General features: G+C 48.9%; 1 protein-coding gene across 3 annotated transcripts in view; it reads left to right on the top strand.

Moving 5' to 3' along the window:
* The window catches only part of MRPS7 (mitochondrial ribosomal protein S7), an 85,985-nt gene that overhangs the window by 50,772 nt on the left and 12,461 nt on the right, over positions 1 to 22,752 (top strand). The window contains exons 1-3 of one of the 3 annotated variants that reach the window (XM_029600555.1): positions 11,978 to 12,175; positions 12,801 to 13,019; positions 15,435 to 15,498. In XM_029600555.1, the coding sequence (XP_029456415.1) occupies positions 12,105 to 12,175; positions 12,801 to 13,019; positions 15,435 to 15,498 (354 nt within the window). In that variant the 5' untranslated portion in view covers positions 11,978 to 12,104. Of the gene's footprint in view, positions 1 to 11,977; positions 12,176 to 12,800; positions 13,020 to 15,434; positions 15,499 to 22,752 lie in introns of those variants that run through there. The other 2 variants (XM_029600557.1, XM_029600558.1) reach the window with 2 other exon arrangements.

The raw sequence follows: 22,752 nt of genomic DNA, 5'->3' as shown, positions 1-22,752 counted from the left end.
CCATTCCTTTTGACAGATATGCAACAGGTCGTTCCCACGAGCCTAGAGTTTGAGTCAATACCCCAATGGCCATTCCCTTTTTCTCATCGACGAATAGATGGAATGGTTTCATTACATCTGGCAATCCTAGGGCAGGAGGTTCAATCAGGGCATCCTTCAGTTGTTGTAAACTTGTCAATTCATGGGTTTCCCATTGAAAAGGCTGAGATTCTGCCTCCTTTCCCCGCAGCTTGTCGTACAGGGACTGGGCAATAACAGCATAGTTAGCAATCCACAGCCTGCAATATCCGGCAGCTCCAAGGAACACTCGGAGCTCTTTCTTGCAAGTGGGTACAGGTTGACCTCGTATTGAACTGGTACGGGATATTCCAAGACAACGGGTACCTTCCCGGATTTGGAAGCCCAAGTATTCTACTTCCACTTCACAGATTTGCGCCTTCTTTTTACTTGCACGGTATCCTTTTGAGTACAACGTCTTTAGCAGGTGGAGAGTGGCTACTGCACATTCGTGATACGTTTCACGAAACAACAGAAGGTCATCCACATACTGTATTACTGGCCCATACGTGACTTGGTACATCTTCAAGTCTTTTGCCAGTTGCTCACCGAACAGCGTAGGTGAGTGCTTGAACCCTTGCGGCAAGCGAGTCCATGTGTACTGCTGCTTGATTCCAGTTTGTGCATTTTCCCATGTGAAGGCAAAGATCTTCTGGCATTCTTCTGCTACTGGAACGGAGAAGAAAGCATCTTTGAGATCAATAACACTGTACCACTTGGATGCAGGGGAAACTTGAGCCAAGATTGAGTATGGATTTGGTACGAGGGCTACTAGATCTGCTACTTGATTATTCACTTTCCGTAGATCCTGTACGGGTCGGTAATCAGTAGAACCAGGTTTCTTTACGGGCAACAAAGGGGTGTTCCAAGCAGATCGGATTCGTCGGAGAATACCCAAGTTGTACAGTCTCTGCAGATGTATCTGGATTCCTTGCCTGGCCATATATGGAATGGGGTATTGAGGTTGATTAATCACCTGTGCATTCTGTTTCATTTCGATCCATATGGGGGTAGCGTCGATGGCTATTCCCCCTGGATTCTGCTCGGACCATACTTTAGGCACGCTATCCATTAGCAGTCTTCATTGTTCGTTGAGAGGGGTGTTCACTTCGTATCGATGAGGAGTGATCTGTTCAAGGACGGGGAGATGTAGTCTCCATTCCTCTTGGAGTGGACAAATGAGAGAGACAGGATTATCGGCAAAGGATGCCTTAATTTCACCGGTGGGCTCGAATTGCAAAGTAGCCCTTAATTTACACAGGAGGTCTCTCCCTATGAGTGGTACTGGGCACCCTGGCACGTAAAGGAATTGATGGGACACTAACTGTCCTCCTACTGTAACCTGCCGTTTCTGGAGGAAGGGAGCGCTTAGTGGCTTTCCTGAAGCCCCGACTATAGAGATATTTTTTGAAGTAGGCGTGGTGATGGCTGTGGTCATTACAGATCTTTGCGCCCCCGTATCCAACAGTCCTTTGAATGTTTCAGCCCCTACTCTTATTTCCACCAAAGGGTCTATGGGAAGGGTTCCCCTATCTAGTCATGTTTCACTATCTTCGCCGGAAGTTTCACCTACGGTCATCTGCCATTCCGTTTCCTTAGATTTGGACGGAGTATATCCTCCCTGCTTTGCTTGCAGGGACTCCGGACACTCAGACTTCCAATGTCCTTCTTGTTTACAATATGCGCATTGATTGGTTCCCAATGGCATTCTTCCACCTCTAAACGATCCTCCTCTATTTGCTCGTCCTCTTGGCAGCCCTCTAGAGGGCGATCTGCCTCTTCCTCGGGGTCCGGGATACCCGTGATACTGCCTGGACGGGTTCCCGAAATTAGTTTCTTCCAACGCTGCGGCTAACAAACTGACACTTTCTCTTAACTTTCTAGTTTCTTTCTTTTCCTTCCTGTCTCCATCCGGTTCTCGGTTTACATAGACTTTATCAGCCATTGCTTTTAATTGGCTGATATTCATCCCCTCGAACCCTTCCTGCTTTTGCAACTTCCGGCGAATGTCTGGGCAGGACTGCCCAACGAAGCTCATCACTATGATGGATTGATGTTTGGGGTCTTCAGGATCAAATGGGCTGTATTGGCGGTACGCATCCATCAATCGCTCCAAAAAGTTTCCGGGGGACTCGTCTCTCTTCTGTACCACGTCTTGGATTTTTCCCATGTTTACAACTTTCTGCTTCCCTTTCTTTAAAGCTTCAAGAAACGCGGTCTGATAGGCGGTAATGCGCTCCCGCCCTGCCGCGGTCTGGAAATCCCAGTTGGGATCTGCAGTCGGGGCTAAGTCTCTCGCTACGTCTTCGGGACGTCCATCTGACCCGGCTCCTAATCGAGCTGCCTCTTCCATGTTTAATTGTATCTGTCGGCGTTCTTCAGTGGTAAAAAGAATGGAGGCTAAATGCCGAATGTCAGCCCAGTTGGGATTATGGGCTGCAAAAATGCCCCGTAAAAAGTCTATCATCTGTTCTGGTTTTTCAGCGTATGACGGCCCAAGCTGTTTCCAATTGAAAAGATCGCTGGATGTAAAAGGTATGTAGGTAAATAACTTTATTGTTTGCGTAGTGCGATGTTCGTTTTCTTCAGTCGGGACTACAGGAACTACAGTTGATGTCTCCCTGATTGGTAATTGCAAACTTGCTGCGGCTTGGGTTTTACTACGAGTTCCGTCTGCCACGGACGACTCGCTGCCGCCTTCTACCTTTGCGGTTGCCGCTTCGGGCTGCTCTTCATGAGCCGGTGCCATCCTAGGATCGGCTTGCGCATTGGAGGGAACTGGGGGACTGGGTGGCGTAGGATATGCCAGGGGACAACTAGGTATACCATCAGTATTTGCCGTAGCCTGTTAGTTTGATGAATAAATGAGACCTCATATATACTATGGCAGGGTACTGGTGAATTAGTCCCTAAATGCCAATGGTTCAATAGTGCGGTGATAAGCTTTGCGTGCACCGTCTCAAAGTTATAATCATAGGTCTCACTCGTCAGTTACAAAGTATTATAGGCAGTAGAAAGGATAAACACTTATCGTAGCATGTTTTGCTGTTTTGCAGTCAGGGACTCGATACTGGCGTGTTGGCCCGACACGGCTCGTGTTTCTGGGGAACCTTCTTCAGGGGCCGCAGTGTGCCAGTGTATTTTCCAGACTGCCCGCTTCTTCTGCTACTTGGCTGCACCAAGTAGCAGAAGAAGCGGGCAGTCTGGAAAATACACTGGCACACTGCGGCCCCTGAAGAAGGTTCCCCAGAAACACGAGCCATGTCGGGCCAACACGCCAGTATCGAGTCCCTGACTGCAAAACAGCAAAACATGCTACGATAAGTGTTTATCCTTTCTACTGCCTATAATACTTTGTAACTGACGAGTGAGACCTATGATTATAACTTTGAGACGGTGCACGCAAAGCTTATCACCGCACTATTGAACCATTGGCATTTAGGGACTAATTCACCAGTACCCTGCCATAGTATATATGAGGTCTCATTTATTCATCAAACTAACAGGCTACGGCAAATACTGATGGTATAATATGATGTTGTTTTAAATAATTGACACAAGATTACATCATAATTCAACAGTCTTTTTATTTATTAGGGGACAACTAGGGGCATATGGTGGCGGCAAGATATTTTCAGCGTCGGGCAGTGCTGCGGGGGGCAGGGGTTTAATTTTTTTTTCTGGAGTCCGCGGATTCCCTTGTTCTACAAATATGGCCGCCGCAGATGACGCATGCTCTGTAGGTTCCAATATGGCCGCCTTTCCCCTTCTCTTCCGGTTTGGGGACTTCCGGTCTCCCATTTTGCATGCTTGAGTTACCATTACGAGGGCGGCTCCCTCTACTAGCTTCTTTGCCCACGACGGAGGATTTTCAATAACTGCTATCCAAGCGGTTATGTACGGTATATCCTCAGGGCAACCCGGATTCCCTTCTCGTATAACTATATTCTGGACCCTTGTGGCCGTTTGGAAATTGAAAGTTCCTACCGGAGGCCAATTTACACACAAACTGGGCCACCTATGGGTACATCGTTGAATCATTCCGGGTTTTGTACATTTATGTCTATCGAACACTTCCCTATAGTGTTCCGTCATGACTTTTAATGGAGTCGAACCGCCCCCTCCCATTAGGATAGAATTCACAGACAAAGGAGGGAAGGGAAGACGGATAGGTAAGGGGTCCGTATCCGTCAGACATAAAGGGTCACAATTGCCCCGACTAGAACGCGGTCGCCCGGTCTAGAACTGCGAGGCCATTCACTCTCTTTCACACAACAAGAAACCTATTCCCACTATCGTATACTTCACTTATAATTTTTCCTTATCATGCGCGTGGTCTTCGGAACGTAATTCCTACTAACACACTGCGTGGGGTGTGATCAAGGCCCCCTCGGTCCGCCGGGGATGGACCGGTTATTTTTCTTATCTATTCTTCACTTATTCCCTTGTTTCCATGATACTCGCCTGCAGGGGTCTTCCGATCGTCACGAAAGCCTTCTTCCCGGATCATCAACCCAGAGATCTCAGCAGAATTTCTGTGGAACGATCCCCTCAGAAACCTGATCGCTGAACTCAGCGGTGGCCACTCACCAGGTGTGTCTGGGGGACTGCTCCGCCACCAAACTGCCGGACCTTCTGGAGAGCTAAAATAGCGTCTCCGGTACCTCCTGGCTGGCTCGCCAATGTAACCGTCTCTTTTTAGTCAGTAAGGAGGCCCAGACAACTGATCCGTAAAGATAGACTTTTATTGCCAGCAAGATGCAGCTAAGACAAAGGCTCAGTACAACTGCATGCCCCTCCCCTCCAGGAGCAGACTCTTATGCACTTTACAGTTCTTATCTTTTACACATGCGTTCTAAGCATTGCTGAGCAAGCATATTCCGGCTGAAGGGGCTACTGACCCCCTCCCTAGACACCCTGGAACTTTCGTGAAACTTCTCCCATGTTCTGCAGGAGAGGCTGCTGGGACTTGCAGTTCTGGAAAGGAATTCGCGAGTCTGCAGTAATACAGCCCATCACATAATACATCCATTGTTCTAATCTAGGTTACAGCAGTGAAAGCTTATCAGAGAATAAGAACAGCGAAGCCAAAAAAATGAAAATGTGCAATGTGCTGACAGAGAGTTTCTCAATGTCCTAATTACAGCTGTATTGCAGACTGTAAGTAAACCCGTCATGAAGCAGGGAATTCTGGTACATGAAGTCCTTTGTCAGGTTGAAGCGTTCAGACCCCTTCAAAAACAATTTAGTTTTTCCTTTTCAGCTAACGCTTCCATACAAGAGCATATGTGCCAATATAAAGGCTTGCCGCCCTGGTGTAGAACGGGTACAGTTGATAGTTATTTATGTACCTTTAATGAATTATTGTATTTTTCATTGCTTCCATGTTATTTTATTGTAAACCGTTGTGAAGGTTTTACTAATGCAACAGTATATAAAAAAACAATAAACTAGAAACCCTCCAGAAAGATTCTTATACATTTTAAATGGTGGTTTAGCATCTATAAGGAGTTATAGTGTTTTTAGTTCCACCAGAGACGAGGTATCTTTAAATAAAGGAAATTAACTTAATTAAAAAAAACAGCTGCCTTTTCCTTATGAATGCAGAACTTTCTTTTTAAAAAAGAAGCTACATTAAGTTGTGTTTAAAGCAGTATGCCTGTTGCTACTGGTGTAATTAATCTAAGAGAAAGTGGCTCAGGGAGTCTTAAATGTTGGTATTGATTATTGCCACTTATAATCTAAGAAATGTGCAGCTTTATCCTGATGCCAACTGAGACTAGCCTAATAAGTGTTATAATATATATTTTTTTTTTTTTTTGCTTAAGTTTAGCCTTTATTTGAATATTGGTTCCCTGTACGTACCAGGATCAGTCCAGGACACCTGGGTTGTGACTCCGCACCAGTAGATGGAGACAGACTAAAACTTGTGGGCGGAGCATATATGCCCCTGTGCCAGTCACAGCCCCTCAGTCATACTCTGTCTCCAGTAGGTGGTGCAGGTCTGGTCACAGCCCTGTCGGGCCTGATTCTGGTTTTGTTGTCAGGTTCGCTTTTGGTTTTTATTTTCTATTAGCCTATTTGGGGTTTTTTTCTGCAAATTGGGGTTTTGTTTAATTTGGTTAGTTTTAGTCCCGGTTGCCCTGCCTCCCTGGGGAGTTGAGAGGTCCTGAGGGGACTACCCTCCCCAGGTTGAGGCCGCTGCTAGGGTCGAGGACCCGGCTGGTCTAGTAGCAGCGTCAGGGGTGACACCGGGGAGCCCGGTTCACTCACCCCTGCAGGACATAGGGCTCTTCAGTACCAGGGACAGCGTTTTTTTCTGTAAAAAAAAAAAAAAAAAAGTGTTTTATTTTTATTTTCTGTCGGCTCTCCGTTTCCTGGCGTTGCGCTCCGTTCCGCTCGAGGGGGGGGCGTCGTCGGCAGGGGGGAGGTCGCCGTTTTCTGCCGCGGTGATTTTTTAATTTTTTTCAGCGTCCCTCATTGTTTTTCGGCGCTTTCTTTTCCTTCCCGCGGTTTTTGCTATGCCACGCGGCTCGCAGTGCAGGGCCTGCGGCTCAGCGCGCGCGCGTCTCTCCCGGGACGGCCTTTGCTCGGCCTGCGTCCCGGGAGACGAGGGATCATCGGGGGCACCTCGGGGGACCCGTTCCCGGGTGGCACGATCGCCTTCGCAGGTGGGGGGAGTCCCTGACAGGCCTTCTGATCCTTTCCCGATCTCCGCGGGAGTGGCGGCCATCTTGTCCACCGGCCGGGTAGTCTCGCGCGAGACAGGTGGGGGCCTCGGTCTTGCCCCCTGAGCTATCCCCGCAGCGGGGTGCGGCGGGGGAGGACCCCTCGGAGGGGCCCCGGTCCCGGGGGACTTCGGAAAACGATTCCTCGGATTCAGGCGAGTTCTCAGAGGATTTGGCGCTTTTGCTGCGCAAGGTGCTCCGATATAGGCGAAGCAAGCGCAGCCGGGGGGACGCCGCGCGCGCGCGGGTCCACCAGGTCCCCGCCGAAGAAGAAGCCGGCCAAGAGGGCGGCGAAGGTCGCTCAGGGCGCGGACCGGAGCAAGCGGCTTCCGCGAGGGATGCCGCAGGACTCGGAGTCCGAAGAATCCGCCGGGGCGGACACAGAGGCCTCTGAGGAGCCCCTGCCAGGGGCCGGGACGGCAGCGTCAGATGGCTCCGCGCAGCCCAGTACAGGGAAAGGAGCACAGGCCGTCGACGAGGATGACCCCAAGGTGGTGCGTTTGTTCCGTAGGGAGGAACTGTCGCCGCTTATCCCGGCCATTCTCCAGGAGCTGGGGATTGAAGCTCCTCCGGTGGTGGTCCGCCAGGAGGCAAATATGGATCCCGTTCTGCTCGGGCTCACAGGGCCGGCGGTCGCTTTTCCTTTTCATTTTTCGGCCACGGATATCCTCTTCAAGGAATGGGATACTCCGGAGTTGGGTCTGAAGGTCAGCAAAGCCATGGACAAGCTTTACCCTTTGCCGGAGGACGCGCTGGAGCTCCTCTGGCTTCCAAAGGTGGATTCGGCGGTGTCCGCTGTCACGAAGAGATCTACCATCCCGGTCACGGGAGCTACAGCCCTCCGGGATATTCAAGACCGGAAGTTGGAGGTTCAACTCAAAAAGATTTTCGAGGTTTCTGCCCTAGGAGTGCGGGCTGCCATTTGCACGAATTTTGCTATGCGGGCTAGTCTGCGCTGGGCTCAAGTCCTTCAGGCGAATGCGGATCTCTCTGCAGGGGAGGCTTCTCAAGCAGACAGGTTGGAGGCGGCCATTGCCTATGGGGCTGATGCTCTCCATGATCTTTTGCGCACCTCAGCTCGCTCCATGGTGGCAGCGGTGTCGGCGCGGCGTCTTCTTTGGCTGCGCAACTGGGCAGCGGATGGCTCTTCCAAGGCTCACCTCGGGGCATTGCCATTTAAGGGGAAATTGCTATTCGGCAAGGAGTTAGACGATTTGATGGTTTCCCTGGGTGAGAATCGAGCGTTTAAGCTCCCGGAGGATAGGGCCCGGCCGCGATCTTCCTTCTCAGGAAGAGCCCGGTTCCGGGGGCCCAGGAAGTCCAGACCGCAAAGATCCTCTGGACCCGCGTATAGACCGTCCTCCTTGCGGAATGCTCAGTGGCAGCAGTCCTTTCGGGGCAAACGTTTTGGCCGGCAAGGAGGGGCTCCGTCTGGTGCGGGGTCCAAGCCTTCACAATGAAGTTCAGCCGGCCCATCCCTCCTCGCGTCCTCGACACGTTGTTCCAAACGTGGGGGCGCGTCTCTCCTTCTTCCTAGAGGAATGGGCCAGCATGACGTCGGATCAGTGGGTCCTCGACGTGATAAGACACGGCTACGAGTTAGATTTTGCTCGCATCCCAGCGGACAAATTTCTGGTCTCACCCTGCAAGGATTCCAAGAAGAAGGCGGCGGTTCTGGACACCATCCAAAGACTAGAAAGCTTGGGAGCCATCTCTCCGGTTCCGGCCGATCAGTACGACAAGGGCCGTTACTCCATTTACTTCATAGTCCCCAAGAAAGACGGCTCTTTCCGCCCCATTCTGGATCTGAAGGGAGTCAACAGATGCCTTCGGGTTCCTCATTTCAAGATGGAAACCATTCGTTCCGTGATCGCGTCAGTGCGCCCCGGCGAATTCCTGGCGTCCCTAGATCTCACAGAGGCATACCTTCATGTGGGCATCCATCCAGCGTATCAGCGGTTCCTGCGGTTTTGCATTCTGGGCAGGCACTTCCAGTTCCGGGCGCTCCCGTTCGGCCTGGCGACAGCACCTCGGACATTCACGAAAGTGATGGTGGTCGTAGCGGCGCAGTTGCGGCGGGAAGGCCTGCTGGTTCACCCTTACCTCGACGATTGGCTGATCCGGGCAAAGTCTCAGAGTCTGTGTCGGCAGGCGGTGGCCAGGGTGTTACAGCTCTTGCAGTCCCTGGGCTGGGTGGTCAACTACAACAAGAGTCATCTCGAACCTTCTCAGTCCTTGGAGTATCTTGGAGCCCTTTTCGACACGAAACGAGGCAAGGTGATTCTCTCTCAGGAACGAATATGCAAACTGCAGTCTCAGGTACTACGTCTTCTGTCGCTACACTGGCCACGAGTCTGCGATTACCTGACGGTTCTGGGATCTATGGCATCCACGCTGGCGTTAGTCCCTTGGGCGTTCGCTCATCTACGGCCGCTGCAGTCCTCATTGCTTTCCCGCTGGAAACCGGTTTCAGAGGAGTTCTATCTACCTCTACCTCTCGAGGGGAAGGCACGATCCAGCCTGAGCTGGTGGCTGGATTCCACACATCTCTCCTGTGGCGTGTCCCTTATGGTGCCCGACTGGACGGTGGTGACCACGGATGCCAGTCTTTCCGGCTGGGGGGCAGTGTGCCAAGGGAAGTCGGTTCAGGGTCTGTGGTCAGAGTCGCAGACCCGATGGTCCATCAACCGGCTGGAGACCAGAGCGGTCCTTCTGGCGCTGCATGCCTTTCTACCCCTAGTTCGCGGACGGGCGGTCCGGGTATTGTCGGACAACGCTACCACCGTGGCTTACATCAATCGCCAGGGCGGGACAAGAAGTCCTCTAGTGGCGGAGGAGGCGCGGCTCTTGATGCTCTGGGCAGAGCGGCATCTCAGCCATCTCGCTGCGTCCCACATCGCAGGAGTCGACAACGTACAGGCGGATTTTCTCAGCCGTCACCGCCTGGATCCCGGAGAGTGGGAGCTGGCGGACGAGGCGTTTCTCTTCATCTGCAAGACTTGGGGAACGCCCCACATGGATCTGATGGCCACGTGGCACAACGCAAAGGCTCCGAGATTTTACAGTCGACGTCGCGAAAGGGGCGCAGAGGGAGTCGATGCGTTGGTGCTTCCCTGGCCGGTGGGAGTGCTTCTGTATGTGTTCCCACCGTGGCCCATGATCGGCAAGATTCTGCGACGCATAGAATTGCACCCGTCCAACGTGATCATGGTGGCGCCGGAGTGGCCGCGCCGTCCCTGGTTTGCGGACTTAGTCCAGTTGTCGGTGGCTGCACCCCTTCGACTCCAGGGGTTCGCGGGGCTTCTTCGGCAGGGCCCCGTCTGTTTGGAGGATGCGGATCACTTCTGTCTCGCAGCATGGCTTTTGAGAGGTATCGGTTGAAAAGAAAAGGCTACTCGGATGCGGTCGTTGCTACGTTGCTGAGATCCAGAAAGCAGTCTACATCCCTAGCTTATGTTCGGGTCTGGGTCGTCTTTGAGGAATGGTGCGTGGAGCGGGGTCTGGATCCCACTTCCGCTTCTATTTCCGATATTTTGGCGTTTCTCCAGGCGGGGCTCGCCAAAGGCTTAGCGTGCAATTCCCTTCGGGTGCAAGTGGCGGCGCTTGGGTGTTTGCGAGGTAAGGTCCGGGGAGTCTCTCTGGCTCTTCATCCGGATATCTCCCGTTTTCTTCGGGGGGCTAAACACCTCCGTCCTCCTTTGCGCCTCCCTTGCCCGTCTTGGAACCTCAACTGGGTGCTCTCTGCTTTATGTTCCGCGCCGTTTGAGCCCTTGAAACGTTCTACGCTCAAGGATCTCACGTTGAAAACTGCATTCCTGGTGGCGATTGCGTCGGCCCGTCGTGTTTCGGAATTACAGGCATTGTCCTGTAGGGAGCCCTTCTTGCGCATCTCCGATTCCGGGGTTTCCTTGCGGACGGTTCCTTCCTTTCTTCCTAAGGTCGTGTCGGCTTTCCATTTGAATCAATCGATTGAACTCCCAGCTTTCGCGGTTGGGGAGTCTTCGGACCCGAAAACGAGAGACTTGAGAAAGCTAGATGTGCGGAGGTCCCTTCTTCGCTATCTTGAGATTACCAACCCGTTTCGGGTGACGGATCATCTGTTTGTGTTGACTTCGGGCCCAAAGAAAGGTTCTGCGGCGTCCCGCACAACCATTTCCCTGTTGGCTCAAGGAAGCCATTGGTTCCGCGTACATTCTGCGCGGAAAATCGCCGCCGGTGGGTCTTCGGGCTCATTCGACGCGGTCTCACGCTGCGTCTTGGGCGGAATCTTCTCAGGTGTCGCCTCAAGAGATTTGCAGGGCGGCTACCTGGAAGTCGTTGCATACCTTCATTAAACATTACCGGTTGGATGTTCAAGCTACTGAAGCTGGGGGTTTTGGAGAGAGGGTACTCCGAGCGGGACTCTCTGCTTCCCACCCTCGGTAAGTTGGCTCTGGTACATCCCAGGTGTCCTGGACTGATCCTGGTACGAACAGGGAAAGGAAAATTAGTTTCTTACCTGATAATTTTCGTTCCTGTAGTACCAAGGATCAGTCCAGGATCCCGCCCGCAGTGCTGCGCTATAGTAACGGAGAGTCCGCTCATTATTGTTTTCAGTGCGCTGACCCCTTGTTTATTCGTTCTCCCGGTTGGAGAGTCTGGTTCCTGTAGGGGTGTTGGAATTTTTTTCCGTTTAAATAGCAAGTTTTGTATGATTAGCTATGGTTGCCTTATGGCTTTTCTACTTTGACATTACGTATGACTGAGGGGCTGTGACTGGCACAGGGGCATATATGCTCCGCCCACAAGTTTTAGTCTGTCTCCATCTACTGGTGCGGAGTCACAACCCAGGTGTCCTGGACTGATCCTTGGTACTACAGGAACGAAAATTATCAGGTAAGAAACTAATTTTCCTTTAACTTTGGATACGTTTTTTGTCCTCTTGTTTGTTCAATGTATGAAGAGTTAGATGAATAAAGTGTTAGTGACTGTATGGTTGTGAGTCCCGTGTTTCAAGCCTTACAAATGGAAAAATGGTGTAATATATGCAAATGAGGGGGACGGCTAACAACACTGCCCTCCTTTCCCATCCTCTCAAGGGTCTGTGGAATAGTTAACAACCCCAGTCTCCGCCTACATCACGCTCAGCAGCTTTCCAGATAAATGTCTGAAAACTGATAAATAAGCACAATGCTGTTTTTGTTATACTTGATCATAAGTCTGGCAGCAAATGGAAAGAAAGCATATGACCATGTGTTTTAAATAAATTGTGTTTTAATTAGCTTAGCCACAGGCACTGAGAAAGGCAGCCAGTAGTGGGGGCCTTGGGGAAGATGCAAGATGGCGGCCTCCATGGAAAAATTGGGGAGGCTCAGGCTTTTCGGGCAAGGGTTGCGGATTTCGTTCCCAGGGTAAGGAGTTATCAGGTAGAGGTGGAGGCGAAAACTTCTGTTTCGCAGTACTACTTATCTCCTCTGGATCTGGCTTATGGAGGGGCTTTAAAGACATGCACTGACCCGGGGCTGCGTCTGCAACCTGGAGGGAGAAAAGGCTTTCTGTATTGGGAGAGGCTGAGGAGAGCGAGATGACGTACAATCCCATTTTCCTTTCTTTAATGCTTTTTTTTTTTTTTTTTTATTGCGGGTTCTCGCGGAGGGCGAACAGATGAGTCCTTTTTCGTGTTTTGAAGCAGACTAGGAAGGCGCTGTCGTCTCTTCAGTACAGTTACACAGGAGTGCGCGTAGGACTTGATTTCCTCTCCCTGTTCCTTGGCATCCTCTTTGTCACAGCTAAGAAACTAGGAGATTTTGCTGTAACTACCCACCGTTCCCAGCTTCGGAGAGAGGATCAGAGCTAAGCTTGTTTATTGGTCGCTCGCTCAGTATTCTCTCTCTCGAGTAGTTGTAGAAAAAGTAGATACATTTGTATTATCGTGGTGTATATTTAGAAAATGATTTAACTCTAATTTGCTGTATAAAGTTAAGTTCATTCAGCATGTAGTCCCATTTTATCCATTTTTAAATTGTAACATTTTAGGTTGACTCAGGTAAGATGGAGCCGATACAGTCCTATTTACCTGGAACCCGAGACAAACAAGGAATATTACCGCAGGCCCCTGGAGGAGTTGACGGAGGAACAAAGGGAAGAACAGGAACTCAAAACTGTCCGACCTATCAAAGCAGCATCGTCCAGTGTTACCAGCTCTGTGTTCACTGATCCCATGATCAGGTCAGGAAGAAGTGCCTGTCTTCTAGAGTTAAGCATAAAATATTTTCCTGTAAAAGTGGAGGCTTGTGGAGCTTTAAACACTTTTGAAGGATTTTCCATATGTAAGGGAACCAAAAAGAGGGGCCATTGCTATTTACATTGTCTCCTCATTTTCTCTGTTTCTTTTGCCTTTACTGAAGATTTTTTTTATTTAAGAACTGTCTCTGTTGGACCTGAGAGCTTTATTCATTCCAAGATTTCCTGAATTTGGTCGAACACAAGATTTTGAGGAGGGAGGGGAGGAAGTCCAGGTTACAACTTTTTTTATTTTCTTTGTCCCAGTGCACACAATGCCAAGGTGACTAACTGACTTTAGATCATAGTGAACAGGTGTCAGTCCTTGTGCTTGTTTCATGTTTTAAAGTATTGGATTTTCAGAAGGCGTTTGACAAAGTTCCTCATGAGAGGCTTCTAGGAAAAGTAAAAAGTCATGGGATAGGTGACGATGTCCTTTCGTGGATTGCAAACTGGCTAAAAGACAGGAAACAGAGAGTAGGATTAAATGGGCAATTTTCTCGGTGGAAGGGAGTGGACAGTGGAGTGCCTCAGGGATCTGTATTGGGACCCTTACTGTTCAATATATTTATAAATGATCTGGAAAGAAATACGACGAGTGAGATAATCAAATTTGCAGATGACACAAAATTGTTCAGAGTAGTTAAATCACAAGCAGATTGTGATAAATTGCAGGAAGACCTTGTGAGACTGGAAAATTGGGCATCCAAATGGCAGATGAAATTTAATGTGGACAAGTGCAAGGTGATGCATATAGGGAAAAATAACCCATGCTATAATTACACAATGTTGGGTTCCATATTAGGTGCTACAACCCAAGAAAGAGATCTAGGTGTCATAGTGGATAACACATTGAAATCGTTGGTACAGTGTGATGCGGCAGTCAAAAAAGCAAACAGAATGTTGGGAATTATTTAGAAAAAGAATGGTGAATAAAACGGAAAATGTCATAATGCCTCTGTATCGCTCCATGGTGAGACCGCACCTTGAATACTGTGTACAATTCTGGTCGCCGCATCTCAAAAAAGATATAATTGCGATGGAGAAGGTACAGAGAAGGGCTACCAAAATGATAAGGGGAATGGAACAACTCCCCTATGAGGAAAGACTAAAGAGGTTAGGACTTTTCAGCTTGGAGAAGAGACGACTGAGGGGGGATATGATAGAGGTGTTTAAAATCATGAGAGGTCTAGAACGGGTAGATGTGAATCGGTTATTTACTCTTTCGTATAGTAGACTAGGGGGCACTCCATGAAGTTAGCATGGGGCACATTTAAAACTAATTGGAGAAAGTTCTTTTTTACTCAACGCACAATTAAACTTGGAATTTGTTGCCAGAGAATGTGGTTAGTGCAGTTAGTATAGCTGTGTTTAAAAAAGGATTGGATAAGTTCTTGGAGGAGAAGTCCATTACCTGCTATTAAGTTCACTTAGAGAATAGCCACTGCCATTAGCAATGGTTACATGGAATAGACTTAATTTTTGGGTACTTGCCAGGTTCTTATGGCCTGGATTGGCCACTGTTGGAAACAGGATGCTGGGCTTGAAGGACCCTTGGTCTGACCCAGTATGGCATTTTCTTATGTTCTTAAGTTTGTGCAAAACACTTAAAATATAAAAAATAAAACCCCCATCACTGATTCACTTATTTCACAAAAATATTCAAAGATAAGAGCCATGCTATGAAGCTGGAAGGAGGAAGTATATCTTTATTAAGAGAGTGGTGGATGGCTGGAATTGCTTACCAGTAGAGGCAGAATAACCAAAACAATAGTAGAATTCAAACATGATTACAACGCACAGGGCAATGAAAAGAAGAGTCAAAAGATGGCTAAAGATAAAACAGCATTTGCAGTGACACAGTAGGTAGGGCAATTGGGCACATGCAAGGGTCAAGTTGTATTTTTTCTGCTGACATCTATATCACTTTCTTCATGATCTGGGGTCAGGTAATCACCCTAAAAATTGCTTCTGGGTGCAGTTAGAAGCTGAACATTTATGTGAGCAATAAGAAATTGATCAGCTTTTTGGGATCTGCCAGGTACTTGTGTGACCCAGACTGGCTGCTATTGGAGACAGGATGCTGGGCTTGATGGACCTTGGTATGACCCAGCATGGCATATTGAATGTTCTGTCCATTTTTATTTCTAAATTATATTGCTTAAATATTCATGGGGAGACAGTATCCATAATAGTCTTACTCATGAGAACACTGAGAATGTTTCCCTCATGGTGTAAAAGCTTATGAGTTTTTAAGTGAGTTATTTTTCATGTCTGGTGGTGGCAAAGATATGGTGATTAGATTTGGGAAGGCAAGCCCTACATTGCCATTTCTCTGGAACCTTTCCACTGGATCTTGAATGTGTGTTTGTTCTTTTGTCATTGCAGTAAGTTCATCAACATGCTGATGAAAGGAGGAGATAAAGTGCTTGCTCGATCACTCATACAGCAGGTTAGCCCATGTGTCTTTGTGTGTAGTTGAGAGCTAATAGCCAAAGGATTCCAAGGTAGACCATAAACAAATCTTTGTACAGCAGAGAGTACTTGAAGGTTCCTATGTTTAAATTCACACAATGCTTTCCTCCTTGTAACTTATAAACTAGATTTCCTAGTATGTAGCCAGATGGACTCAGGACCAATGAGTATTGTGCTCTCCTGATAGCAGATGGGAGACGGAGTCAGATTTCAAAGCTGACATCATCCTACATATACCTGTGCAGTAAGCTTAGCTCTTCAGTATTTCTCTGTCTCCATAGCAGATGCGAACACTATCCACACGAGAATAATGTAACATTTATAACAAGAAAGAAGAGAGAAAATTTACCTTGAAGAGAGCGCCGCTTCTCCTGCGGTGAAACCTAACGGTCCCTCCCACAGTCGAGAGTTCATGAGGTGATTTACGATATCCCTCAGAGGTGAGCCTTGGTCTGGCAGCCGGTTCCCGGCGTGGATTTAGCCCCCGGGGTGGCTGAAAGGTAGCGGGTGCTGATTCGAGCGCGGCAGTGAAGGTATTTCCCTCTCCCCCCGCAGCTGGAGACCACCTGGCACGCAACTGGTAAGTGCCAAGACAGGTAAGGTAGAAACTTTTACATTTAAGTCTCCGGTCTCCAAGGCTTGAATAGATGTACCATTCATCCTCCCAGCGAGATTTAAAGGGCACTGACCAGGTTGAGCAGCCTGGGCTGGGCTAGGCCCCAATTCAATGCAAGGGTCCACGCATGTGGAGACCCCCTGGGGGGGAGGGGGGAAGCGCCATTTTGCCATTGGGGTCGTCGGTGCCATTTCCCCCCCTCCCCCAACCGGCGGTACGCGCGGAGCAGGCCTAACTTAAGCGTGTCCATAGAGGCACACGCAGAGCCGCACGCACATCTGAGCGGCGCACGCAACTGTGCCGTGCACACAGTGGCACACACATCGGAGTCAGGAGCACCTGACGCGCACAACCGAGCGCATACCTACATGCACAGCCAATTTTGAGGCCTTCCACGCGCACAAATAATGGCACCGCCATCCAAGAAGGTCAAGGGACACGCCCTCTGCCCAGCCTGCCACTTAAGAGCTGTGCAACCTGAGTTGGACTCCTTCCTATGCCAGCAGTGCGAAGAGGCCCAGGGGCAACCAAAGCAAGGCCCCCTTCAGCCAGGAGAAGGATCCGGAACCACTGTTGATTGTACCCTGGACCTATGTATCTCCAACTCAGTGGCCCCACAGGAAGGTACCTCCTGGGGCTTCTACTATGACCCCTCCTGGGATCAACATGGATCCAGGGACCTTCTCCTGGGTGGAATTTTTTTAAAGGGCTGCAAACCTTTGTCCAGGCACAACCAGCCCCTGCTGTGCACCAGACTCAACCCCTGCCAGAGGCACAGGACCTCCTGGGCTCCTCGAGACATGCCTTTCCTAACCAAGAGCCTCCCTAATAGGGATCCAGATACCACAGATGACGAGACTGACTCCCTGGAAGAAGGCGAAATCCCCCCAGGGTTGGAGCCTTACCGAACCATGCTTCGATTCTTCCACAAGGATGAATTACCAGCCCTCGTGTCCCAGACTCTAAAGACGCTGGGTATTCCAGGCACTGACCCTATAGCGGAACGTCGCCTCGGCAGTGGCAGCCAGAAGACAACTATGGCTCCATAATTGGTCGGCTGACACGACATCCAAAGCGAATCACAAGAATGCCCTTTAAAGGATCTCTCTTATTCGGAAGCGAATTGGAGAAGTTAGCCAACAAATGGGGCTAATCTTCAGTACCCCGGCTACCGGAAGATAGGAACAAAAGAATTCACCGTTTCTCCCCCACAAGAACCAAGGGCAGAGGATCGCAGCGTTTTAGACCTTTCAAGAACACACACTCCCAAGCATCTCGCACCTCAGAAAGGTCTCAGTCCTTTCGCAACAGACACACCAAGAGGGGAGCAGGCTCAGGGGCAGGCTTCGGTCGTACCCCACAATGAGAAGACGCAGACCCATCCACAGGAAGAAGACATAGGGGGCAGACTTGCCCTCTTCTACCAAAGATGGGTCAAGATCACATCGGTCAAGTAGGTCCTATCATTCGAGAAGGGTACTCTCTGGAATTCCACAGCATCCCTCGAGACAAATTCATGAGATCACCCTGCCACTCCCACTCCGAGACTGGCAGTGGAAACCACACTAGCAAAATTACTCAGCCTGAAGGCAATAGACCCCGATGCTCACGACTCAACAAAATACTGGCCACTATTCCATCTATTTTATCGTCCCCAAGAAAGAAGGGGCATTCCGGCCCATCCTGGACCTCAAGGCCATCAACCGTTACCTGAGGGTACCACACTTCCGCATGGAAACCCTACGCTCGGTTATAATGGCAGTACAACTGGGAGAATTCTTAACCTCTCTGGACCTCTCCGAAGCCTACCTTCGCATCCCGGTCCATCAGGACCACCAGCACTTCCTACATTTCGCGATACTGGGTCATCATTTCCAGTTCCAGGCGCTACCCTTCGGGCTAGCTACCGCCCCAGAACCTTCACCAAAATTATGGTGGTAGTGGCAGCAACACTGAGGAAAAAAGGAATCCTGGTACATTCTTAATTGGACGATTGGCTGATCAGGGCAAAGCCTCTGGAGGAGAGTCGACAGGCGACCACCAGAGTCAAGAAGCTACTGCAGGAACTCGGGTGGGTCGTGAACACAGCCAAGAGCTGCCTACAGCCCTCCCAGTCACTAGAGTACCTGGGAGTCCGGTTCGACACCAAACTGAACAAGATCTTCCTCCCCCTCCAAGGAGAAGGAAACTCATGGATCAATTGCAAAAACTGTTGACCAATGCTCGTCCCAAGGTATGGAACTACCTCCAAGTCCTCGGCCTCATGACGTCAACTCTGGAAGACGTTCTGTGCGCAAGGGCCCATATGCGACCGGTACAGTGTTCCCTTTTGTCACGATGGAACCCAACGTCCCAGAACTACGCCATTTACCTCCAGCTACCAGCAGAGGTTCGGGATCAGCTCCAATGGTGGCTACAGGAAGACTACCTAAGCAGAGGAGTAAACCTATCCCCACCGAACTAGATCTTGCTCACCACGGACACGAGCCTGCGAGGGTGGGGAGCCCACTGTCAGCAACTGACAGCCCAGGGACAATGGAACAAGGAAGAGGCGGGATGGAACATAAACCACCTGGAAGCTCGAGCTGTCAGACTAGTTTGCCTAAGATTCAGCCACAGACTCCAGGGCGAGTCAGTCAGTCATGTCGGACAAGGCGACAACCATGGCCTACGTCAACCGCCTGGGAGGAACAAAGAGCCTACAGGTGTCTTTGGAAATAGACCCCCTCCTGGCGTGAATGGAAATAAACCTGCAAGGAATTTTGGCCTCCCACATCGTGGGAAAAGACGTTTCAGTGGACTACTTCAGCAGGGAGAGCCTAGACCCGGGGGAATGGTCGCTGGCGGACACGGCCTTCCAGCTGATAGTAAATCGCTGGGGTCTCCCAGTCATGGATCTACTGGCAACCCGTCTCAATGCACAAGTCCCCCGGTTCTTCAGTCGCAGACGAGAACCACAATCCCAGGTAATCTATGCTCTCATCCAGAACTGGCCAGAAGAAGACCACTTGTACGCCTTCCCACCCTGGCCACTTCTGGGCAGGATCTTCCACAAGATAGAGCACCACAGAGGGCTAGTTGTACTAGTCGCCCCGGACTGGCCAAGGAGGACATGCGAAGACTACTTGCGGGGGACCCTCTGCGTCTACCTCCACACAGGGACCTTCTTCAGCAGGGACCAATCTTCCACAAAGATCCGGCTCTATTCTCTCTTACGGTATGGCCCTTGAAAGGACTAGCTTGAGGAAGCATGGCTACTCGAAGGCCGTGATTGACACCCTGTTCAAGGCACGCAAGTTGTCCACATCTCTGTCTTGCATATGAATCTGGAGAGTATTCGAAGCCTGGTGTGAAGACCGCAGTCTTCTCCCGTGGACAGCCAAGATTCCCACGATCCTGGATTTCCTGCAGGATGGCATGAAGAAGGGGTTGTCTCTCAACTCCCTCAAGGTCCAAGTCGCAGCACTGGCCTGCTTCAGATCCAATGTGGATGGTACCAGACTATCAACTCATCCAGATGTCTCGCTTCCTGAAAGGGGTTAAGCAACTCTGACCACCCCAAAAGTGGCCGGTGCCTCTATGGAACCTCAACCTAGTACTAGACTTCCTAGCAGGGGAGTCTTTCAGGCCAACACGCGGTCTTTCACTACGTCTCCTGACCTTAAAGACAGCATTCTTGGTTGCAATATGTTCAGCTCGGCGCATCTCCAAACTTCAAGCACTATCCTGCCAGGAACCGTTCCTCAGGTTCACCCTGGGCACCATACAGCTGCGTACTGTTCCATCCTTTCTACCAAAAGTGGTTTCCCAGTTCCACATGAACCAACCATATCTTTACCATCTCCAGATGAGCACAAGGATTCGGAAGACTCGCGCATCCTTCGCCACCTGAATGTTGGCAGAATCCTAGTCCAATACTTGAAAAGATCGGAACCCTTGCGCAAAACAGATTACCTGTTCGTTCTTCACAGCAGGAAGAAACAAGGGGAAGCGGCATCACGGGCGACCATAGCCTGCTGGATCAAAGAAGTAATCAGGGCTGCCTACATAGAGGCAGGTAAGCCATTACCTTTACAAGCCAAGGCTCATTTTACAAGGGCCCAGACAGTCTCCTGGGCTGAAACCAAGCTGCTGTCGCCAGCTGAGATCTGTCGGCAATGACGTGGTCCTCCCTACACACCTTCTCCAGGTTCTACCACCTGGATGTTCAGGCCAGGGAGGATACAGCCTTCGCAAGGGCAATACTAATTGGGCCACGGGCAGCCTCCCACCCTGTGCGGGAGTAGCTTTTGTACATCCCATTGGTCCTGAGTCCATCTGGCTACACGCTAGGAAATGGAAAATTTATTTGCCTGATAATTTAGTTTTCCTTAGTGTAGACAGATGGACTCAGCATCCTGCCCATGGCTGCTCCGGAAATCGAGAACCTCTGATAACAAATCTCGAGACTAAGCGAATACGGGTAAGCCAAAGCCTACCCCTAGTTCAAGACACCCACAGTTGTCTGGTGTTGGTGTTTGTTTGAGTGCATTGGCGGTCTCCAGTTTAAAAAAAATGTGTGTGTGTGTATATATATGTGTGTGTGTGTATGTGTATATGTATATATATATATATATATATATATATATTTGAACCAGTTCAAGTTTAATCAATTAACCCTACTCCACAATAAAACCCCCTACAAATGTTACAAAATGTGACTGCTAGAATCATCTCAAATGCCCGTAAATCTGAATACATCACCCCTATCCTTAAAGACTTAACACTGGCTCCCTATCCCCTCCCGAATTCACTACAGAACCCTGACCATTGTACATAAATCCATTCACGCTCACACTTCCAACTGGCTAGACATTCCTTTTAAGACTCATCAGTCTACCTGGCCCACCAGAACTGCCAACAAAGGCACTCTACTAGTATCCTCCCTTAAAACAGCTCACCTCTCCTCTACATGTGACCGTACCCTCTCAATTGCTGACCCTTCACTCTGGAACTCCCTCCCTCCAAACTTACACCTTGAACCATGCACCATCAAATTTAAAAAGAAGTTAAAAACATGGTTATTTAAACAAGCCTATCTGGATTAGCCCTCCCCCTCCCTCCTACGATGCTATACTATCTCCCATATAGCCTATCCTATATTCCTTATATTAAAGAGCTCTATGTTCGCCTGTTGTTAAGCTTCATTACTACGCTGCTCTTGTGTTATCCCCCTCCTAGTTCTTTCTCCCTGTTAATATGTACTTTCAAACCTGCTGTTCAAATGTGAACCGGTATGATGTCCCTACTAATACCGGTATATAAAAGTCTCTAAATAAATAACCAAATATTAAACACCATATATCCACACTGGCTTTTCAAAGAGAAAACTGAAGAGCTAGGCTTACTGCAGGGGTATATGTAGAGTGACCTCAGCTTTGAAATCTGACTCAGTCTCCCATCTGCTATCAGGAGAGCACATAACCCACTGGTCCTGAGTCCATCTGTCTACACTAAGGAAAACAAAATTATCAGGTAAGTAATTTCTCCAATGGTATACACCTAAGTATCAGTTACAATCAAGACAAGGAGCATTAATCTGCGTTCATTTAAGACGGTAAACAAAGCTTGGGTAAGAGCAAGAGACATTTCTGTAGTGGCACCCACACTATATAATAGATTTTTGATAGAGGTCAGGCCATGTCACGGATCTTTTCTTAGTGTTGTTTATTGATTGAGGAGTATTGGGTAATTCCCAGTTGAGCGTTTTTTGACCGATTGTTTTGAATTAGCAGGAGGAGGTTTTTTTGACAATCTCAGGGCACCTGGATATCAAACGTTCCCAGGTATGCAGAGCAAACATTTTTTGTATCCTTATTATTTTTCATTATTGGGCCTTTGTGTCTGCTGTTTTGAAATATTTTATTGGTATCTTAAATTTTTTATGAGTTTTTAATTATTGGATATTCCATTCATCAGCTGTTTCAAAATAATCTGTTCTTTTTGTTAGTATGATTTTGCTGCTATTGATTTTATATTTCTTGATTTGTTTTAGGACTGGTGATGTTTCTCTTTTTCCTTTGTTACACTGCATACAGAGACTCTGGCTTGTTGCAGTTTCCAATTCAGTTTTTGTCTGCATGCTTCTAGTTATGCTTTATGGTCTCTCTTCTTTGTTACATGAGGGTCAGCACATGTGATTCAGGTGAGGTTTTCTGCTGGCCTGTAGTTTCTGTGTAGGGCTCTATAGTAGCCTGGCTAGGTCAGTTTTCCTAATAGGAGATGTATTGATGTCTTAAGGCCTGGTGTAATATTTCAGTGTTGCCTTTTCTTAAGTAAGGTGTTTACTGTTTGAGTACTGGAATTGTGGGATGTTTACTATTTATGCAGTTTCTGTTCAGACAGTATATGTATCTTTCCCTTGTGTCCTTCTTAACAAATAAAAATAATACTGGACCTTTATTTTTTATTTCTGCCATGAATTGTAATGAGCAGTGTGGCACACATGTGAGCGTGGCCTGTCAGGTGTGTCACGATGGGAAAAAGGTTGAGAACCATTGGTCTAATGTATTCAACAAAAAAATGTAAACAATAAGTATCTTTCTGTGAATATGTAAACCTTAATTGGTAGCATTT

This window comes from Rhinatrema bivittatum, chromosome 4 (assembly GCF_901001135.1).
Source record: "Rhinatrema bivittatum chromosome 4, aRhiBiv1.1, whole genome shotgun sequence".
Taxonomy (NCBI): Eukaryota; Metazoa; Chordata; class Amphibia; order Gymnophiona; family Rhinatrematidae; genus Rhinatrema; species Rhinatrema bivittatum.
The sequence above is the reverse complement of the archived record's forward strand: the minus strand, read 5'-3'. Positions and strand labels throughout refer to the sequence as shown.